The sequence below is a fragment of the Ipomoea triloba genome, chromosome 11, assembly GCF_003576645.1.
Source record: "Ipomoea triloba cultivar NCNSP0323 chromosome 11, ASM357664v1".
Lineage (NCBI taxonomy): Eukaryota > Viridiplantae > Streptophyta > Magnoliopsida > Solanales > Convolvulaceae > Ipomoea > Ipomoea triloba.
Genome location: NC_044926.1, coordinates 6,637,606 through 6,660,042, shown reverse-complemented (window position 1 = coordinate 6,660,042; position 22,437 = coordinate 6,637,606). Strand labels below are relative to the sequence as shown.

The following is a 22,437-nucleotide window of genomic DNA, read 5'->3' as shown; positions in this document are numbered from 1 at the left end:
CATTCTAATAGAGTTAATAGTATTAAAAAAAAATTAATTAACCTAATCTAATCATTTAGATAGCTAGGCTGTTGTTTTACTCGTTAATTAACACTTCACACGAGGTTAGTTCACGCTAATCGAGGGCATCAACTTATTTAATCGTTCTTTTTTTTTTTTTTTTGGAAACAAACTTATTTAATCGTTATTTGTAGTTTGAAATCTTAAAAGTGTGTGATGTTAGTTGTATCTAATGAACAAATTATATCGTTTTTTTTTTTGGAAACAAACTTATTTAATCGTTCTTTGTAGTTTGAAATCTTAAAAGTGTGTGATGTTAGTTGTATCTAATGAACAAATTATATCGTTTTTTTTTTTGGAAACAAACTTATTTAATCGTTCTTTGTAGTTTGAAATCTTAAAAGTGTGTGATGTTAGTTGTATCTAATGAACAAATTATATCGTTTTTTTTTTTGGAAACAAACTTATTTAATCGTTCTTTGTAGTTTGAAATCTTAAAAGTGTGTGATGTTAGTTGTATCTAATGAACAAATTATATATACAATGAGATCAAATGAGAACTAAGCTTGTCATGAGAAATATAAATAATTTGATTTATCTATGTGAACAAAGAAAATTTTGAATATATCTATATGGGATTCAAAATTCATGTTACATGTAATATATCAATATGGGTGTGGGTGTGGGTGCAAGCTGATATGTGGTCCTCTGATTCTTTAGTTGACGTCTTGAACGCTCCATTGAAGAGCCTCCAGATTTCAAGTGGCTTGATCTTCAGAGAAGAACTTATATGCTTGTTCTTCTGAAGGGCCTCCGGATTTCAAATGGCTTGATCTTCAGGAGGTTTGGATCAACATGATAGGCATGATTTTCAAGGAGAACTTTTACATTTAGGATCATGGGGCTTTTATTTTCATGATCATGATCTCTAATTCTCTAAATAAGCTTCAAAACTATTTCTATGATTTTTCCGAGGACGAATACTGAGAGTTCCTATTTATAGCTGTAGGATAAAGAGTTTTGATAGGTTCAAACTCTTTTGATATTATCTAATTAACAAATTAGATAACATCAATATTATCCAAATACATTTAAATATACTAATATTAAAAAATAACAATATTAAGCAAATTTTCAGTGTCACCAATCTATTTAAAAAAATGGTTAAATATGTCGCTAAATTTTATCTAAAAAGTCAATTAGATCCTTAAACTTTATAAAAAATACAATTACACTCTTTAACATGTTAAATTGAGGCAATGAAGCCTTAAAATCGACAAATGACTTGTAATAGCAATTCATTTCAGTTCAGGGCTAAAAATTCGGCGACTGACCAATCGCATTCCGGCGGGCTTCCGCTGGGAATGGTGACCAGCGACAGTTTAGCAATCGCCAGTCGTTAGATTTTTAGGCCTAAACTGAAATAACATGCTATTATAGGTCATTTATCGATTTTAGGGCTTAATTGTCTCTTTTAACATGTTAAAGGGTGTAATTGTACCTTATAAAAATTTAGAGACCTAATTGACTTTTCAGGTAAAGACGTAAAGTTCAGGTACTTATTTGACCATTTTTCCATCTATTTAAGATGATAATAACTAAACAATAAGAAAAAAAAATGCTGGGTTCAATTTCATAAGCACAAAGGAAGTGCTTGGTAAAAGCTGATCAATCAATTTTTAGCTAGTTTAACCGGCTTTGCCTATTTGACTTTGTCAATTAACTAAAATGAGTGTGTGGTAATCAGCCAATTCTCAAAGGTAAAACTTGCATGAGATGTCTCACGGATCCTTGTCTGTGAGACGGGTCAGGTCAAGATCATATATAATAATTATATGTGGAAAAATACAATACTAATAAAGAATAAAATATTTATTACTTATATGAAAATGCGTAATACTTTTGAAAAAAATGTAAAAGCATTACATTTGTTATCAAAAGTATTACAATTTCCCTCATAAGTAGCAAACACTTAATTCCTAATTAGTATTACATTTTTTCAGTATAAGTATTACATTTTCATATTGACCCGACCAGACCCGTCTCACGAATAAAAATATGTGAAACGATCTTACACAACTATGACACATTATCAAAACACTAGATAGAGCAGTTTTTAAATAGTTGTTTGTAATTAATTGGTAAAAGTCAAAATTACCCCCAATAAATCTCCTCCATTACTGAAACAAATTCTAGAAACAACACTACTAATCTTATGTTTTTTCCTTAATTAAACCTATTAAATAATAAATAATAATAAGTTTAAAATAATTTAAACCTAGTTAAATAAATAAAATTAATAGACTTTTTTTGTTGGAAAAAATTTGATAGACTTATGTCCTTGTAAGCATGTTACATGTTTTCGGCTACCCCTACTCATTTACCAAATACATTTTTACAAATTTCGCTAATACCACAAACTGGTCAAAACAACTAATTAATACAATCAACTACCAACTATAATATTCTAATTGCCAAGCACCTACCCCAAAGATTTTGAAAGTTTGTATATTTATGAAATGACACGACTATTTTTTCAACCGTTAAATCTATTAGATTATATATGTGTGTGTGTAATTTATTTTGAGAAATGAAATTTAAATTTCATGAAAAAAGAAATTACGAAAATATTAATTCTATTGTATTGTTTGTGAGAATATTGATTTAAGGAATAATAATTAAGTATAAAGACTAACATGTCCTTACATAATAATAATTAACAAAGATGTATAGAGGTATTTTTGTCTCACAATTCCAATGTTCAACATTTTTTCTCAATGACTTTCGAAAAAAAAAAATACCATATGAAGGAAGAAATTTATTTTTCTCAAATTTAAAGAATGCAAATTCTATGAAAACATTCTTCCATGAACAGATAACATGGTGGATGGAAGCTTGAAAGGTCAAGTCCAATATCTTACAATTGAAATATAGTGTTGATTGTTATATAAGTATAGAAAAAAAAAAAAGTTACACATTTCAATAAGGTTATCCTTTATGCAGACATGTCTAATGAATTAATACAAATAATGTTACCCATACTTTAAAAAAAAAAATTTATTCATTAAATCAACTAAGAAAACATTAAAAGGGAGGGGTAAAATAACACTCCATATAGTCTAACATAAAAGTAATTAACTTCCTTAGATAGAATGTTTGCAGACCTTTGACAAAGTGAAAACACATATCGATCAGAGACACAAAATTTTATAATTAGTTACGTTGTTTTTTTTTTTTTTTTGTTAAGATTGTTTTCTTGATTTGAAAATTTCAAATTCCATAGTATATAATGTCTATAGTTGTTGATGAAAGAACTTTTTACACTTAGTCAAGCAACTTTTGTGACATTTTTTCACTTGTAATCCACTATCTTTAAAAATAAAAAATAAAAAAAATTAGTAACTTGACTTTGAATTTATTATTACTTTTTAAGAGTTTTAGCCATTTTGGTGAGTTTTTTCAACCAAGCATCATCTGAATTAATTCTTATGCATATGCTTGGGGGTAATCCTAGCTCAGGTGGTAAGAGTGATCCACCTGTAGCTGAGAGGTCATCGGTTCAAACCTCAAACTCCCATGGGCGCATGGGTTGGTTGGTTTACCTCCTTGTGATCCTTTGCCGGCAAGGAAAACAACCTTGTAAAAAAATTTTAAATTTCAAACAAAAGTTTATTATCTGGGGAATTTTCAGATTAGTCCTTGTTCTACTGCCATCTCCTTTGAATCTTTTTCAGATTGCATCCGATACTCCACAAACATCATAGTATCAGATTCCAACACAAAACAATGGCAGCGAAAATATGTATGTTGTACCCATCAGGCCAGGAGTATCTATCTATACCACAAGGCAACATAGGTATCAGATGCTACAACCACTTACACTTATCTCTTCTCTAAATCAGTCTCTTGGCTCTAAGTCTCATAAAGCCATTGCTGCTATATATATTTAAACATTCATTGCTGCAACCCCTCATTAGCTATCTATCTTTCATCATCAGTTTCTTCGTTCTGCACTCTCTTGGATCAACAACAATGGTATCATTTATTGACCGAACTCTTTAATCTTTTCGAGTTTTCTTTATAACTCAGACCTATATTATTATATTCTTGGGTGCAGGAAGAAGCTACTGCAGTGAAGAAAAGAATAGAAATTGGACCATGGGGTGTTCATGGAGGCAGTGACTGTGATGATGGTAGCATCGATGGAATAAGAGAGATAAGCCTCGTGTATGGCCGTTGTATTGACTCCATAAAGGTAGTTTACAATAAAAATGGCAGGCCTTTTACTGCAGAAAAGAAGCATGGAGGAAATGGTGGTGACAAAACTGGGGAGGTATGTGACAAAAACTTCCTTAGTTTTCAAGTCATTTTGTCATTCAATTTTTACTTTGTTCACTTAACCAAAACCTCCGTTTAGACAAACATGACAATATTAAAACGAAGGCCGGGGATGAATTTTGCTACTAAAACAATAGTTAGTTATGGATGAAAATTAGTAATAAAACAACAGTCGTGAATAAAAATTGATAGGAATTAAACATGTGAATCAAAACTGTTATTTTGCTAATACTCGTGAGACTAAAATTGATATTTGCTTGTTTCTTCCATCCACTTCACCATTTCAGGTAAAGCTACAATTTCCAGAGGAATACCTAACCAGTATTAGTGGCTACTATGGACCACAACGTGGCAGCCTTGTGATCCGATCGCTCACCTTTAAAAGCAACCTGCAGAGGACATTTGGGCCATTTGGGTTGGAAGAAGGAACCCCCTTTTCACTGCCTGTGGAAGGGGGTAAGATTGCTGGGTTGAAGGGGAGAAATGGGTGGTATGTAGACTCAATTGGCTGCTATATTGCTTGTACCCAGACGCCTAAAGCCGCCACCAATAATCAAAAGGGTAAAAAAACACGCAAGAAACGTGCCACCACTGTGGTTGGCCTGGACAACAGAATAAAAGCTGCAGCACCATAACCTATCTTCCCTGTCCGACACTAAAACCCTGGGTTACACAAAAAAAAAATCATCTATCTTCCCAATCAAGGCCCTGCAGTCTATAGTTAGCTAAAAAATGTAATGGAAATTTCAGTAGTATATATGTACTTAAGTTTATTAGTTATTGAGAGTTGTTTTATCAACCAGTACAAATCCATAACCTAATTATAAGTTCCTTGTAAAATTCTACAATGCAAAGATGCTATCAAGAGTGTAAGAAAGGGAAGGAGTTTGTAAGGCATTAAACACAAGTGAAGGCTGCATCTCCACATGGATATATGAAATCTAAATTCAATCTCTTTAAAGCTAAGTTACCTATACTAAATTGTCTCATTCTATAGGTTTCGCAATTTGTTATACGATTGCACCATGGTCTAATACACTGTCATTTTTTTTTCTTTTTAAGTTATTACCGTGATGTATATCGTTACAGATGTATGTGTACATTGTCAAATGAAACTGTATTAGAATTAAAATGTATAATAATTTTGTGAAGTAGATCTGGATGATGGTTTTTTGGGAAAAAAAAATGACTTCGCTTCTCTTTTTAAAAAATAAATAAATTGTTTAACAAAATCAAGTCATATCTCTTTATTATTTTTTTTTTTAAGAAAAAAAGATACGATGTCGGTTGCCTTCCTCGGTGAGAATGCGACCCACTGAGCTACCTTCTCACCGGAAAAGGCGAGAAGTTATCTTCTTTTTTTTTTTTTGTTTTTTGTTTTAATGTTTAGATTTTTATATTTTTAATTAAAAAATTATTAATGAAATCTCGTAAATTACATTTGACCAGAGTGGTGTAAATAGCTATATTTACATCTTTATTGCTTATTTAAATCACCTATGAAATTATTAAAAATTTTTATCTTTTACCATTCTAAAATTATTTACACTACTTTTCAATAAAGTGTGGTACAAATAGCAACACACATAAATTAAAGGTACAAATTTATAAACGCTCCACAATGTACATGGTGAATCCAGGATTGCTTAAAGATATAGACTAACAATGAAGCCCAAAACTAATTGGAGCAGGCCCAATAAACATTTGAAACGCAATAACACCGTGTTGCAACTTGCAACTAACCAGGAGCTGAATTCGGCCGTTATTACGACTCAGAACGAAACTGACAGCTCACACACTCCCAACGGTCAGAAAAACCCCAGATTCCAAATTTCAAATTCCGTTATTTTAATCCACTACCCAACGGTCATATTCTTCATTTCCAGATTTCTTTCCTTCTACAACTCCCCGAACCCTCTCTTCTGAAGAAATCGTTCTGGATATCAGAAATTTTCCAAAAATCAAACAAAAAATCGGTTTGGATAGACATGGACGGTTCATCTTCCGGAAAAAGGGTTTCTTCATCGAGGTCTCATGAACCTTCCGCAGCTCCTAAACCATCACTTTCTGGTAAGCCATTTCTACTTCCCCAATTTTGTAGCTGTTTCTTGAAATGGGGGGTATGTGTTTAGTAAAATTTAAGAGGGATCGAATTGAAAATCATGGAACCCTAGAATTTGCTTTCTTGCTCTCTTAGTAGTAGGAATTTGAAATGACACCGAATTTATAATTAGCTGTTTTTCCTTGTTAAGCTTGTTTCCAGCTTTGAAATTTTCGAATTTCATGCTATATAATGTCTATAGTTGTTGAAAGAACTTTTTACACTTGTCCTTCAATTTTTGTGGCATTTTTCACTTGTAATTATCGATTATATTTTTTGTTTTACTATCAGTAACTCAACTTTGAATTTATTATTACCTTTAGCAATTTTGATGAGTTTTCCGACCAAGCATCACTTGAATTAACTGTTGTTATGCATATACTAGTTATAGTTTATTTTTGGTCAGAAATTAGTTGAAATGACTAAGAATAGTAAAAATAAAAAATAAAGGGGGTGTTTGATAAATAGCTTTTAGCTGATTGGGGTAGTGGATTTGATTAGTTGATAATATTAGATGATTGTAGAAAGATGTTTGGTAAACTAACGGTTAGTTGATAGCTAATTACATGTAAAATGACTTTCTCAAAAAATTGTTCGAATTTTTTAATTTTAGCACTTTAGAATTATAAGCTGTTATAAAAAGCTAATAAATCAAACACTTTAATCAAGTCAAACAACTAATAGTGATCAAATAAGCCAAAATTGGCTAATAAGCTAACTATGTTACCAAACAAGGCCAAAAAATTAATGTATAGTTGAGAACTATAAGTAAAAATGTCATAGTCAAATGTTTTTGAAATTTGAAACCAAGCATTTATGTCTTGTGCATTAAAAGAAAGTTGGATGTTTAATTTTCTGTGCATCACTGCATATGCAGTAACATGTTTGTTTATTTAACCATTTCTTATACAATTTTCTGCATTTTCCTGTATAGGAGCTGGGGAAACAAATGAGAATGTCTTGACCCAGGACCAAATGAATTCCAAGTTGCATAACCACAAGAAACCACTGAATAGGCATTTCAGGTCACCCCCCATGTCTGAAGCTTCTAAGACTGCTGTAAGGGGAAAGAATATTTTGGGTGAAAGGAATGGAGCTGACTCAAACTCAGGCAGATCTTCTTTGGGAATTTCATCTCAAAGTTGTGCCTCCGGGTCGAATGATGATGAGCAAAACAGTAGCTTTGTTGCTGATTCGTCCTCGAATCAGTATGATCCTTTAACAAATTACCTCTCCCCCCGGCCTAAGTACTTGCGCTACAAACCTAACAGGCGTCGGGAGATCCTTCTGCATCTTGAAAATAGGGATGGAGAAGGAAATGATGGACTTGGTGTTGAAAGAATCATTTCTGTTGAAACCAAGGAATTTGTTGGAGATGAAGGATCAATGGGGCATGCCAAGGAATCTTCCCCTCTGACTCCCCGAGAAGTTAATGTGCAACCAGAAAACGATGAAATTCTCAAGAAAGGGGATGGCGGTGATGACTCCTGTCTTCCTTCGCAGGAAGGTAATGCAGAGCCAGAAAATGATAAAATTCCTGAGAATGAGGATGCTGATGATGACAACGATGAAGCAGTAGACAGCGAGGAGGAGGATGAAGATGATGTGGAGGAGGAGGAGGAATACTTTGAGGACAATGGTCGGAATTTCAATTGGTTGTTGAAACTTCTGCTTTTAATGGTGATTGTGTTCCTATCTCCCTTGTTTGCATCTTTGATGGACTATCCTTTATCTTCACCAACTGAACTTGGAGTTGTTCCCTTAGATGTGAATAGAAGTATAAGTGATTCTCACAACAAAATTGAGGCTTCGACAAGTAGTTTTTGGGAATTGGATCAAGGAGACGAGGTAGAATTTGTTGAGGATGAAGAGATCTTTTCTGGAACTAGCATTGAGCTAGTTGAGGTGGCTGGGACTGCGAATGGGCTCAGTGAAGGTTCTGATCAAGAACTAGAAAAAGAACACACAGAAACTGATATGGTAGATGACAAAGAAGCAGAAGCTTTTGATCACCTGGCTATATTAGAACCTATCGAAAACAAACTTGAAGCTGTCAGTACAGTGGAAAATGAAGATTTTGGCTTGCTGAAGAAGCACAAAGCCTTTGATAAGACTGATGATTCCCGTGAAGATCACGAAAATCTGGAAATCTCTGAAAGCCTTGCTATTCCTAATGCACCATCAGAAGATGAGAATTTTGCTACTGTAATCCAAGAATTCGATCAAATGAATGACGAGAATGAGGTTTTACTGGTAGAGCCAACTTCAAAGGCAAGCCTTGGAGAAACAGTTCCAGAGACACAAATGGAGAGAGATGAAGATACAGATGACAAGATTAGTGTTCCAGGGTGTATGGCTGCTGCTTATAGTGAGGAATCTGATTCCAGTAATTCTGATGGTGCAGAGAAGTCCATATATTTAAAGCTCCAACAGATTGGACCCACTCCAGCAGCTCTTGCCATTGCTTCCATACTTTCCCTGATTTTGGCATATGCTATCTCCATTTATTCTACAAGGAAAGCAAGAAGTTCTCGTAAACACTCAAATCCCGTCGTTGAACCACCACAGCAGTCTAACAGAGCGGAGATACTCACAGCTGTGATTCCAAATGTCGAAATAGCACATGTTGAGGATGATGATGTTGATGGGAAAAGAGAATCTATTGCAAAGGTTTCATCATCGTCGTTCTATCCTATTGAAGAAACACCGAAGGACCACCACCCGAGATGCACCCCCAAGTTGTTCCCCCAACTTGAAATCTCCTCTAGACTCGAAATGGCCGCTCATGACACCACACAACTTCACAACGTTTATTCTACAGAAGCCTCATATTTTTCTCGCTCGGTGAGAGATTCATCAGTAGAGTTTAGCCACACCAAATCGCTCGGGGTTGAGCTTCTCGGAGAACTTGTTATAGGAGAAGTGAGCAGCTCCCTAAGAACTCATGCCAGGAAAACCAGGCTGCCTGAAACAGAAGAGAGTAGTAGCAATTCCTTCTCTCAGGTCAGTGGCTCAAGACTTCCTCCATTGCAGCCATCTTCTGCTTTCTGGGACTCTCAAACCTCTGAATCCTCATATGGAAAGAAGCTAGTCAAGAAAGAGGTAAATTTCATGTCTGAAGTACATACTTTTTCATCCCAATTTTCATTACTTAATTTCTATTTTGGCTTCTAAACTATGACAGGGAGGCAAAGATGGAGAGGCCAAGAAGATAATCACAACTCCAGTAAGGCGATCAAGCAGAATTCGAAGCCGGGGCACAGTCATGTCTCCATGAAATCTCAAATCAATCTTAGTGAATTGTATTTGTTTCTTTAGGGAAACAGCAATCTGTTGTTTCATAAGCTAGCTTTCTTCTTCATTCTTCTTAGAAAACTTGTTCACCTGACCTAATGTAATGGATGATAATTCTCTAATCTTTAGTTTAATTTGCCCACTTCTCTTCTGTTCATTTCTGGAGATTTTACTGGTGATTTGCAGCTATCATATCATATATGCTCAAAAGCAAAATACAGACAAAGAGATCATAGAAACATTAAACAAATCAAATTAAACTCTTCCATATGTTGTTATAGAAGTAACAAAATTCAACTATACACATCTCTTCTATATGTAAGAATATGAAAATTTAATAAGACCCTTGTTTCTCTCTCTCTCTATAAAGAACATACAAGAAATTAAAGTTTATTAGCATCCTAGGTTGTTCTCCTGCACAGGAATGAGAGGGGGTCTAGTGCTCCTGCTGGTGAAACTCCCTCTTCTACTTTGAGAAGATGAAAATGAGATCTTGGATGAGGGTTTCTTTGTGATAATTGGCTTAGGAGAAGTGTATGATTTGTAGGCATCCAACCCAGCCCCATAGCTCTTGCAAGCCTTCATTTTTCTCTTCAATGGCGTTTCTTTCTTTGCCAGCTCTTCTATGCTGCTCACCCTTGACAAAGATGTGAAGGATTCTGATTTCCCATTATAGAATTTAGACAGCCCCCTCCTGCAACAACACAATTCAATTCAAGATTAATAATTTAATTTACAACTTCTCATATATATATAGATCTAAGAATATCATCTGAGAATTCAGTATATATATATTGTGACTTACTTGATGGGTAATTGGGACATGAGAGATGAGAGGTCATATAAGGATCCATTGAAGGAAGGATCAGGTGAAGATGAAGAAGATGCATCATCTGTGGTGTCCAGAGAACAAATTGTTGATGATGATGATGATAATGATGAGGAATTCTCTCCTATGAATGATGATGAAGTGGATGATGATGATGTCTCATGATGATCTTGGTGATTCTTGAAACTATTATTCCCATATAGAAACCACTGATCTTGAATCAACTGAGTCTTGCCTTCTCCCATTGCATATGATCTGAGCTTTCAGGGATTTGATGAACTGAGAAAGAAGAAACCTTTAATTTGTAAGAACCAGTTTATAATCGCCTGGGTCCTCCTCAAGAAGCTTCCTTTTTATCAAATACTATGAAACATGCACATGATGATGAACCTTTTCCTAGGAGGCATATTTATATGGGCAGGAGATAGCGTGTGGATTGGCTCGAGTTGCTTTTGGGACAATGAAATCTTATCACATGTTGCCACACCAAAATCCTGTGCTACCCTCGATCATCTGGGACCACCAAATATTTCTTTACAAAATCATACCTTTTATTTTTATTTTTTAGTGACCAGAAAAACCTGAATTTACTATCTAAAAATATCTATTACGTAAATTTGAATCGTTGAGAATCAGGAAAAGATGAATCAATCTAGATTACTCATAAATGTCCGACTCAATAAAATCACATAGGCTAATAAACTTCTCCCAAGAAATCAAACTTATAGTCTTATTATTATTATCAAGTCAACCGTTCTACCTACTTGGTTCGAGTTACATTTTCATACTTTTACTTATACTCCATATATGCATGGATTTGGGTAGGTAACAATGTAACATTACACAATATAATTCACTTCCGTTTTCAATAGCCTATTTACAATGATAGTCAATGTTGTAGAAGGCTCTAGGAGCTAGTCAGGCGTTCGGGGGCGCCTAGTACCTAGATTGCCTAGGCAAGTGAGTAATAATAATAAGAAAAAATACCGCAGTACGTGTAAACATTGCACACTAAAAAAAGTACAGTCGGCCAAGTTGACCGACTTGGACGTCAAATTGTCAGAGTTAGCCGACTCGAGGTCGAGTTTGACTGACTTAAGCGCCAAGTTGACTGACTTGAACACCTAAGCCACCTAGTCGACCGACTAATCGACCAACCGATTAATATCCACCTAATAAGGGTAAAATCTTAGGGGCGCCAGTCAAGTGCCTAATCAGTGTCTAGGTGGCTACGCACCTAAGTTGATTTTTACAACACAGAATATAGCATGATCATGTTAAATATAGTCTAATATCTTTCTCCATTTTTTTAATTAAAAAAAAAAACAAACATTACATAACATAATATATTTAGCTTTACAATCTCGAACATTTATACGGAGTAATATTTAGTGATCATATTTCTAAAAAAAGAAAATTATTGGTGAACGTGGCAAGTAGGGAAAGAGGTAGCACGCAAGCAAGATAAGTGAAGAGGGTGAGAATAAAGTGGGGCCGGAAATATGATAAATTAGAAGTAATATTAAATGTATATGTATATCTGATCTGTCTAGGTTTGGTTATTGCCTTATCTACAGATTCGACATTATCTGCTGCTCCGAAGATCCTATGGTTCATAATCAATGATTGACTAGTTGGAATATTGAGGATAAGCTCTATATGTCGGAGCCATCCAAATCCTCGTCACCACCAGACATAATAATACATATATACACAATCAAACCTTTTTTTTTCTTCTTTTCATTTTTATCAAATTATAATGTGCAACAAAACATTATTATATCAAGTTTCTATCATGTTAGACCAGTGGATGAGCCACACCCCACTGCTCCCATGGTGCAGTGACACAACATAATTATAGGAATAAAAAAAAAAAAAACCCCAAAAAATATTTTCTCTTTGAAAAATTAAAATAATAATTGAATTAGTTAGGGATAACTTGCACATTATATTTTACCATATTTACAATTTAAATAATTTGTGTTTAGTTGCGTCGATCAGCACAATAAGCACTCAATATATACATGTTCTTGCAACTTGTAAAAGTGGTGAAATGCTATCATGAGAATTGGTTGCAACAAGTTAAACGAATCGACGAATGTTCTCAATATAATACTTAAACTGAAAATTTGATGAGTTTTTAAATATATGTTGCGCAAATTATTTATTACATGACCACTATTTCAATTTTAAAAATGGTTCATAATTCAGTTATGAAAAAAATATATATATATTTTTTTAAAAAAAAACTATTTTTAAAGAATCATATTATCAAGACAATTCAAAAAAAAAATTATTTCGTTTGTGTATCCTCACCTCCACTCAATACTTTTATGATTTTACTATAGTGCAATGTTAAATGTCTTGTATCATACTTAAAAAAATGCACATACTCGAATAGGTGTATAATTATATATTTAAATTATACCTTAAAGAATTGTGTAAAATAATATGTGACAATCCGTCTTATCTAACGTGTCATTAAGAAACATAATAATAAATATAATATAAAAATAGCCACTCATTTAGTGGGTCAATTAGGTTTTTTGTTTCCCCTTAATTGTATTGTATCTAGAAGTTGAAGATAATATTTTTTAAAATTATATTATATGTAGAAGTTTGGGATAACTTTGAAAGCTTAAGTGGATTGACTAAACACATCAACACGATAGGCTAATAGTAATCATACATGCTGATTGTTGGTTTGCCAACAGCCCTATTATATTCTTGGCATAAATCACATGACCAACCATGCCCTCATCTCTTTCTTTTTATTAGGTAAATTATAATTATTTAATGATTTATTTATTTTGTCAGAGTAGTAACTAATTGTAATTAAGCTTGAAAACATCATTATTTAAATACTAATGTAATATTGCATTTGTCATATATTTGGGACCATATTTAAATATCATCAAATTTAATACATTAAGATTATCTACATACTAGTAATGAGTGTGATTTAGAAATAATCAAATTGGTGGGACAAAATTCTTGTATCTAATATCACACATGGTATTTCATCCCTTGTGCGGTTTGTTTTTATTACATAAGAATAAAGTTTATCTAATGCATACTATTGGGTAATTGTTGGTAGGTATATTAGTGAATTATCAATAAGATGATATGATGGTAGAGCTACACTTTTGAATGCATGAATATTTGTGAGATATAAATATGCTATCATTCATGCATGTAATTATGCATAATACATAAAATATCATCATCATCATTTTAATATTAATATTAATATTATTAAATGAAGCATTTATTTACTTAATATCATATCATAGAAATCATGACTCACAAAAAGAAAAAAGATTAGCTAATAAGAGTTGGTCAAAAAAGAATTTAAAATAAAAGGAACAATCAATAAAAGTCTACCAAATAGAAAATAGATAGGATAAGGATTATATTCCATTCTAAAATGGTGCAGCCTGCCTTCCTCAACTACCTTTACCATGGAACACACCAACAAGCATGCCTCCTTTTTTTCGTTTTCTTCACAATTTGTACCATCTTAATTATATGCCGTGTTGGACACAAATAACCATATAGTCATTATAAAATAATGATGGAAAAGTAGCAATATAATTTTTGGGTTGAGCTTTTAATTTGTGTAATAGCCTCAAAAATCCTATGCAATAAATTTTACGCACTGAGAATATATTGACAATAATCAAACTCGTGACATTTAAATGCGACCGAGAATCATACCCTACCCACTCAACAATATAATTTTATTATATTGCTACATTTTATATACAAGTAATACAAATGTTGTTTAAAGTTAGATTAGTGTTCTTAGTTGAAACTATATATAGTAGTAGTTTTTAATGTTTAATTATATATACATGGATGATTAAAACTTAGTAGTTTGAAATAGTTGGTAAACGAATTGCTTATGTAACTACAATATTGAAGGATGAAGATGGTATGCCATTTCTCATTTATTAAATGATAAGAGTTTTATACATCAAAAGATTAAAAATAATCTTTTTTTTTTATTTGCTTCTTATAGTTTTTTGCTCGCGAAAAATGGCCAAAAGTCCTTTACTAAGTGTGAAAGACTTTCTTTTTATACTTTGAGAGTTTGAGATGCATAAATAATACATGGTATGACAAGGTGAAATGATGAGGTTTTATGATTGTCACGCTACTTTTCTCTACTATCACATTCTAATTTCTACCTATATAAAGATGGCGATGAATAATTCACGTTTCTTAGTCAAATATTCAAAAGGTAATCGTATGTGCCCTCACCCTTTGCCAACAAGTATATTTAGGGGAGAATGAAATTCATTAGTACTAATGACATTTAATTTGAATTTAAAATTTAAATTTGTAACTTCACATTAATATGAAAAGTAACACTTGAGGTTACAAAATTAATATCAATTTAATTTTTCTAGTTAATTTCAACATATATATCGTTCAAATGGTTGAACTATGTTTCATTTTTCAAATTTCATGGATACACTTATACACTTTAATAATCAATTTTTGATTCACTTTTTATCCGTTTTAAATGCATAATATATCAAATTAAACCTTCCAACTTAGAGAATTCAAATGATTTTTGTTTCGATTCAAATTCAAAGTGAACCTCACTCAAAACACGGACTCAAAACGACCACTCAAATATCATATTTTACTTAAGTTTCCCAACACAATACGCTAAATCAGTATTCCATGAACTTTCAGTTCATCAAACATTAATATTCAAGCTTGATGCTTGAACCAAATTAGTTGAAGAAGCTTGAGTCAAACTAGAGGTGGAAATCATTGGACCACGTTTCATGCTTAGCTTGAACCAGTCTGCAAAATATTATGTCTACACAGTTGGTCAAACTATTATGAACCACAATTTTTTCACGAATAAACAAATAAATCAGCTTATAGACTTTTCAAAAAATTTTATTTCTCGTACTAAAATATCACAAAATTAATTCTTATTAATATTTTCTTGATTAAATCTGTTATAAGTTACAACAGAGTTTTTCTAATACGATTTACTTCTTCTATATAGTTAATAAGTTACAACAGAGTTTTTCTAATACAATTTACTTCTTCTATATAATTAATAAGTTATTACACAAAGTGTGATTTACTCAATACATCCTCAGGTAATGATTATTAATTTTCTTTGTTACGCAAAGTGTGATTTCCCACCACACAATATTTAAATGAATATAAAATTAAAGAAAATAAAGTTTTAACTTTTTGTTAAATAAAATGAATGAATTGAAGATATAACGGGTGAGAATGCAACTGGATTGGGCTCCCCGACAGGGGACATTATTTACAACATTAACTAAGTCAACATTTGAAACTAATCTACATATGTTCAACAATTCTAGATGAGATGGGTCCATCACTTCACACATTGTATTAAGACGCAGCAAATTATAAATAAAAATCAAACAACGTGTACATCAATAAATAGGAACCATAACAAGAAAAATTAAAGATGGTAGGATTATCTCAATCGAGTTTGTTGCATATGATCTTTTTGTTGTTGCATATAAGGAAAATTCATTGTTTTAATTTAATTTCTTTCAGATAAAGAGGAGGATTTTTTTATTTTTTATTTTTTGTATTACTTTACCGCAACAAAATACAACTCTACTAGCCTCACAGTCCACGTTTACCTGCGGCCCAACAGAGTGTGATTCAGTTGGGCTGATCTGAAATGAGGTCCATTAGTTCATGGATTAAAGATCGATTTTATTGAATTGGGCTATATGGACCTCATCGTGGACCATCCGCGGTGCATATGGGTCACTAAAATTCACGACAAATTATTGTGTGGACCACGGTCCAAAATTACGTCATTTTTATGTTTTAAAAAATTTCTTGCTCTTTATGCGTGTTAGAATAATATATATTTTGGGGTAAGATAATGAAACTTTTTGAGTATGATATATATATATATATATATATTAGAATAATGAAACTTTTTGAGTATGATAATGCATTTTATGAATTAGAATAAGGTACTTTATGTGTTAGAATAATGTATTTTATGATTTAGAATAATGTATAATGTACTTTATGTGTTAAAAATAATTAAATTTTTGGGTAAGATACTGTATTTTATGAGTTAAAATAATTAATCTACATTATGTGTGAGGACATAAGTTATAATAATATACTTTATGTGTTTTTGAACTGTGATCCACATATTGAGAATCCACAAAAGAGTGAGTTGGAATGTAAAATTCAAAAATACAAGTATTTCTATTTGTCAACCTAATTGGCTAATTCCATGGACTCTGCTTTCGGTTTGCTTATTGATGATGGTGTGAAGGAAAAAGTTTTTAAAAAAAATTCTAACATTAGCTTTTATATTGCCAAACCATCTGCGAAATAGATTTTTTACTTAATAATTTGGAAAGCCTTTGTCAAGATTTTGTGGTTTAGTGGCACTCGACTGCTGCAGTTTTTGTACAAATTACAAATTTGCATATGTAAATTTGCAATACATCTCATAATAAAAAAATAAAAATTTGTATAGAAAATGTCACCTCACCTTGTAAAGGCAGTCTAAGACAGTAAGACTACATTCTATTGTCGTCGTTATTGGCTCCACGTGAGTCATGTGTTTTACCTTCCCTGGCATAATCAATTATAATGTTCCGACATATTGCCTGATGAGAAGATATTACGTAGTATTATTCAAAAATATCAAAATTGATTCGCAATCTTCAATTCAACCAAATTAATATTTTTATTATATACTTATTACGTAATTCAATCATCTAATAATCATCTTTTAATTAAATATACTTTACAATTACAATATTGAGAATTTAACTTTTTTTGTTCCATGTACAAAATTATTTGGCAAAAATTTGTGTGACACTGTCTCACGAATTTTTGTCCATGAGACATGTCGGATCAAGATGAAATGTAATACTTATACTAGCAAATGTAATAGTGTAATAATAAATTAGGAATAAAATGTTTATTACTTATATGGGAAAATATAATACTTTTGAAGAAAAATGTAATACTTTTACATCAAAATATAAAAGTATTACATTTGTTCACAAAAGTATTACGATTTCTTTTATATATTAGTAACAAACATTTTATTCTTGATTTAGTATTACATTTGCTAACATAAATATTGTATTTGCATATTGGCCTAACCTAACCCAACTCGTCTCAGGATAAGAATCAGCGAGCCGAGGCAGTCTCACACAAGTGTGATCCTTAATATTTTGTAGGGTTTTAAGAAATGTGCATGGTGAGTATAATTTATTACGGCCTTAATAGGATTGCATGCAATAAATAGTCAAGAATTTAATCTGATATAGACCAATTAAAAACCGATGACTAATGTTTACATTTAAAAAGAGTCGAAGGATAGATCATTATCAATATTGACTCTATTATTATGTTTTATGCTTTTTATTTTGCTTACTATTTCCTTATGTGTTTATCAATTGTGACTTTTGATTTTAAAACTTTATCTTGGTTGCCGCAGGAGCCAGGAAGACTTGTAGAGAATATATATTTTTGAAGCTATAATTGTTTTTTTTTTTTTTGGAAACATTAAAATATTTTAATGTCACTGTACATGCACGCTATCTACTCAGCCAGTTAGTACTTTAGCTTGCATATTTATTTCAGCTTTTGTTAATAACGTAAGAAACAATATAATGTTATGCAATGTATTATTAATTCCATCGTCAGAGATAACATAAATTTAATAGGCATTCCCATCAAATATAGATTACTAAAGATATGCTCATTATTAATACAAGAATGGCGAGCGCATGCATGGCCCAATTATATATTTAAGTATGATAAATATTAAATTAACTTACATATTATATTATTTAACTTTCACAACCACACTTTATGCTAAAAATGAAATCTACTGACAATGTTGTATTGCCAATACCGCACAAAGCCGCCTCACTATTGAGGCTTAAATCCATGACCTCTCATTTAAAAAAGTTGTTTCGCGTTACTAGACCACAAAGTCATTGACATACTTTGTAATATATAAAATCAGAAAAGATAGAATATGACTTTCTTAAATTTATTGAACATAATACCAATCACAACATGAGTCCATAGTCAAAAAACAAAGATGGTGTCCACCATAGGAGTATTTTAGTATGTAAAGGTTGATGCATGATGATATGCGACTCTTTTTTTTCAGAGCCCGAAAGTGTAAACAAAATGGATTGGAATATGATAATCAAGTGAATGGAATATGATTTTTCTACTCCTGTCAAGTCAATATTCTATATTCTTATTGATCAAATATATCACATAGAGTCTTTTTAATGCACAAGAGTGAAATTTATCCTTACACACCCTTTAGACAATTTGATCATGTCATGGATAACAAAAAAGATTAAAAGTTGCCCCGAAAGTAACATAGTGCGTGGTTGATAATTTGATCTCAAGTCACAGCGGGAGGCGACATAGTTGGATTCCTTGTGCGCCCAGTAAAATATGAGACTTGACTAAAAGACTACTCATGCAACTCGGATTTACATCCTTTAATTTGATGATGATTCTTGATAAAGGAACTAAAGGCTATGAATGCGCTGGCAAATTATACCATAGACCATGGTCTATCTTGCATCGTAGACCTTGGTTCAAAAATAACCTTCAGATTTTGTATATGTAATTGATACATTTTCTGTACATGCAATTGATAGTTTTTGTACATGTAATTATTTAGTTATTTGTTTACATGTACTGAAATAGTTAACTGTAAATACAAGTTAATTGAAGGTATAGAATTTTTCTATTAGAGTTCACAATACAATATAAATTCTGGTCCATCCTATAACAATTGTGGAACGGCAGGAATGCAATGTAATTGAAAAAAAAAAAAAAGTATTGAAAGTTCGTTATGCCATATGGCTTCATCGGAAAAACGTACATTGAATTGGTTACAATTATTTGGAGTCGGACAATCGAATTGGCAAGTTCCACGTCATAAAAACACAATAGGATTGGACCGACTTTCGTTGTCTTTACGCAGTAGATAAAATAAGTAACACAGTACATTTAATTATTTATGGCATATGAACTGGTGCCCAAGATCAGATCAGAATAATCCATTCAACCAATGTAGTACATTGGATCCGGCAGCTTAAACGTCCGATCTCCGACGTCCACTCCGAGAAGATCACTCCACTGGTCTCCGATGTTCCCCACAATTTTATATCCGGCGTTCACCAGCTCCGTCCTCTTACCGGACTTGTACTCCACAGCCGACCCTGTATCATTCACTCCCCTACAAAATAACACACATTTCATTTTTTAATCTCTATAAGTCAGAGTCAAATTTGTAATTTTGTAGTTATATACCAGGTCAACAATCTAGTTAACTTGACTGAGTTTGTCCTTTAACTCCATTGTATACATGGTATAATGAAAAGCAAATAAAATAAAATAAAATTGATAGTTTTAATTTTGACTTACTTGAGGATTAGCTTTTCCCAGTTATAGTAACCAGCTTCCTTCAGATTAGCGGTTCTAACTTCTCGGAATGCTTCTTTTGTTCCGGTTAGGAAAACGGGTTTAATCCCCAAAGAGAGTACCGTGTTATACAACCGGAGACTCGCCGGAATCGCCGGCGCTTTCCCCTCGTTCACCCATTCGTCAAACTTGGTATCGTTATAAGGTACAGCCCTGAAACACAACTAACGTATTTATTATGAGACATTAAACTTGTCGCATCATCATTAAATTAAACAAGAAAAATCTATCATCACTTCAGAGTGTGTACTGAATTTGCCTATTACTAACTAACTCAAGTTAAGAAGATAAATATTTCACTCTCGTTAAAAATCATAACATTGTAGTTAGTAAGACAACAGTCTGATCAATTTGACTGAGGTTGTCCTTTATTGCATTGTTGATTTTTACGTTAGTAGGTTGTTACGTACCCGAAAGCTACGTCGGAGCGAGCATAGTAAGGCAAGTTAGAGAGGGTAGTCTCGTCAATGTCAAAGACCCAAATGTCCTTGCCGTCGCCGGAGAGCGTGAGGCCGTTGGCGTACTCGATGGCGGCTTCGGCGACTACCTCGCAGTCGTCCCGGTACTGCTGGCCGAGCATGTAGTGACCCACGTAGTTTTCGCACTCGGACGGGACAAGTTTCCAGTCACGGATATTGTTTGTCTCCACCCCGAGACGCCAGCTCAGGCAGTCGATCTGCGGGACGCGGTGGCCGGCGGACCCCGTCTGCGGCCGCAGGCGGTGGATTTCCACCACCTGCCTGATGTTCTTTGACTGCTCCGTGGCAGTAACGGCCCACGCCGTTACGGCGACAAGAAAGAAGAGTGGAATAATGGGTTTCCTCATTTTTGACTAATAGGGGTAGTGAAAGCCAAAGAGAGAATGAAGAATTTGATGCGTTTTGGGGTTTAAATAATAACCCATAAACCCAAAATGGTCATTTTCCATTAGAAATTATACAGTGAAACTTAGTAATAAACAAATCCGTGCACACTTCACGTGCATGTTATGTTATATGAACAATAATAAAAATATAGTAGAATAATTATAAGATGGACTCCTTGTAAGCAATAATTAAGTAAAAGTTTAACATTTGTATGTGTTCAGCATAATTATTATGATTTACATCTTTTAAGATTTTCTGTTGGGGTTTTAGATATTCTGTTGGGTTGAGACGTGTGGACCCTTATGATTGGAATAATCTTTTAGGGAGAAACAATAATAAAAAATACAATTGTTTTCAAAAAAAATAAAAAATACAATCCTAATTAAATGAGGGAAAGCAACTAGCAAGTGTGGTGGGTCCCAATCCCAAAGAGAACGTTTTGTTTTTTAATGTAAAGTGTTTACTATTTTCACATGCATATATATAATTACTCCGTGTTGTCTTTAATAAAGAAAGTAAGACCCAATTATGTACTTACTTGAGAATTAGCTTTTCCCAATTATGATAACCTGATAACCGGCTTGGAGTAGATTAGTTTGTTATACGAGAGTCAAGTTCCTAACAAGTTATACTAAAGTTATTGAAATATTTTTATAATTGAAGAATCTTGAAATAAGAGTCTAAGAAGTGAAAAATAATTAATGTTGTGAGAGTGGAGACTTGAAATGCTTTAATAATTGAAGAATCTTGAAATAAGAGACTAAGAAGTGAAAAAATAATTAATGTTGTGAAAGTGGAGGCTAAGAAGTGAAAAATAATGTTGTGAAAGTGGTTTTGATATCAAAAAGACAATAAAATGTGAATTCCCTACTTTACCACTCAAATTTTAAATATTTTTTAATTTTTCCGTCAATTTTAACGATCGGTGACCAAATGAGCGAATAACTGAGGGACTAAAAATGGATACAGTCATAACTCAGGGACTGAGTCGAAACTTGGGTATTACTCAGGAACCAAACTTAGCTTGCAATTTTCTCTTTAAAATAATAGCTTATTTTGAAACTCTATGGCATGTAGCATTTCAAAATAAGCTTATGACCTTTCAAAATAAATATTATTATATTTTAATTCTTACTACAAATAAGAAAATAGTTTATAAAATAATAGAAAAAATAACAAAATTGACACTTAATTAAAATAATAATAATAATATAAAAACAAAATGCCCATCGTCTTATTATTGTTGTTGCTTTTATTATTATTATTATTAAAATGTTAAAAAATATTTTGTGATGTGTAATTATTTTTTTTAGATTATACTCTAACTTATTCATAATATAATATATGTTCAACAATTATATCAACCATTCGAACGTAACTACATAAGACATTCCTTATATGAATAGCGCAATGAGTAAGTTAAAGAATAATAAGCAGTTAACCAAATATTCTGTTATTAAAGTTTATACATAAATAGAAAAGTAAAAAATTAAAAG

General features: G+C 32.5%; 4 protein-coding genes across 4 annotated transcripts; 2 read left to right on the top strand and 2 right to left on the bottom strand.

The window, feature by feature from the left end:
• The first annotated feature begins 3,930 nt into the window (after positions 1–3,930).
• On the top strand, positions 3,931–5,327 carry LOC115996181 (jacalin-related lectin 19-like). The gene is made up of 3 exons (XM_031235323.1): positions 3,931–4,035; positions 4,118–4,333; positions 4,626–5,327. The coding sequence occupies exons 1-3, from the start codon at positions 4,033–4,035 to the stop codon at positions 4,971–4,973; spliced, it is 567 nt and encodes a 188-aa protein (XP_031091183.1). The 5' UTR covers positions 3,931–4,032; the 3' UTR covers positions 4,974–5,327.
• An 883-nt stretch (positions 5,328–6,210) lies between these two features.
• Positions 6,211–9,890, top strand: LOC115996174. Its single transcript, XM_031235314.1, has 3 exons — positions 6,211–6,408; positions 7,374–9,541; positions 9,624–9,890. The coding sequence occupies exons 1-3, from the start codon at positions 6,327–6,329 to the stop codon at positions 9,714–9,716; spliced, it is 2,343 nt and encodes a 780-aa protein (XP_031091174.1). The 5' UTR covers positions 6,211–6,326; the 3' UTR covers positions 9,717–9,890.
• A 73-nt stretch (positions 9,891–9,963) lies between these two features.
• LOC115996180 (uncharacterized protein DDB_G0271670-like) lies at positions 9,964–10,950 on the bottom strand. Its single transcript, XM_031235322.1, has 2 exons — positions 10,539–10,950; positions 9,964–10,427 (listed from the first exon to the last, which is right to left on the bottom strand). The coding sequence occupies exons 1-2, from the start codon at positions 10,805–10,807 to the stop codon at positions 10,127–10,129; spliced, it is 570 nt and encodes a 189-aa protein (XP_031091182.1). The 5' UTR covers positions 10,808–10,950; the 3' UTR covers positions 9,964–10,126.
• An 8,478-nt stretch (positions 10,951–19,428) lies between these two features.
• LOC115996178 (acid phosphatase 1-like) lies at positions 19,429–20,918 on the bottom strand. The gene is made up of 3 exons (XM_031235319.1): positions 20,486–20,918; positions 20,019–20,228; positions 19,429–19,830 (listed from the first exon to the last, which is right to left on the bottom strand). The coding sequence occupies exons 1-3, from the start codon at positions 20,899–20,901 to the stop codon at positions 19,656–19,658; spliced, it is 801 nt and encodes a 266-aa protein (XP_031091179.1). The 5' UTR covers positions 20,902–20,918; the 3' UTR covers positions 19,429–19,655.
• Between the last annotated feature and the right edge of the window lie 1,519 nt (positions 20,919–22,437).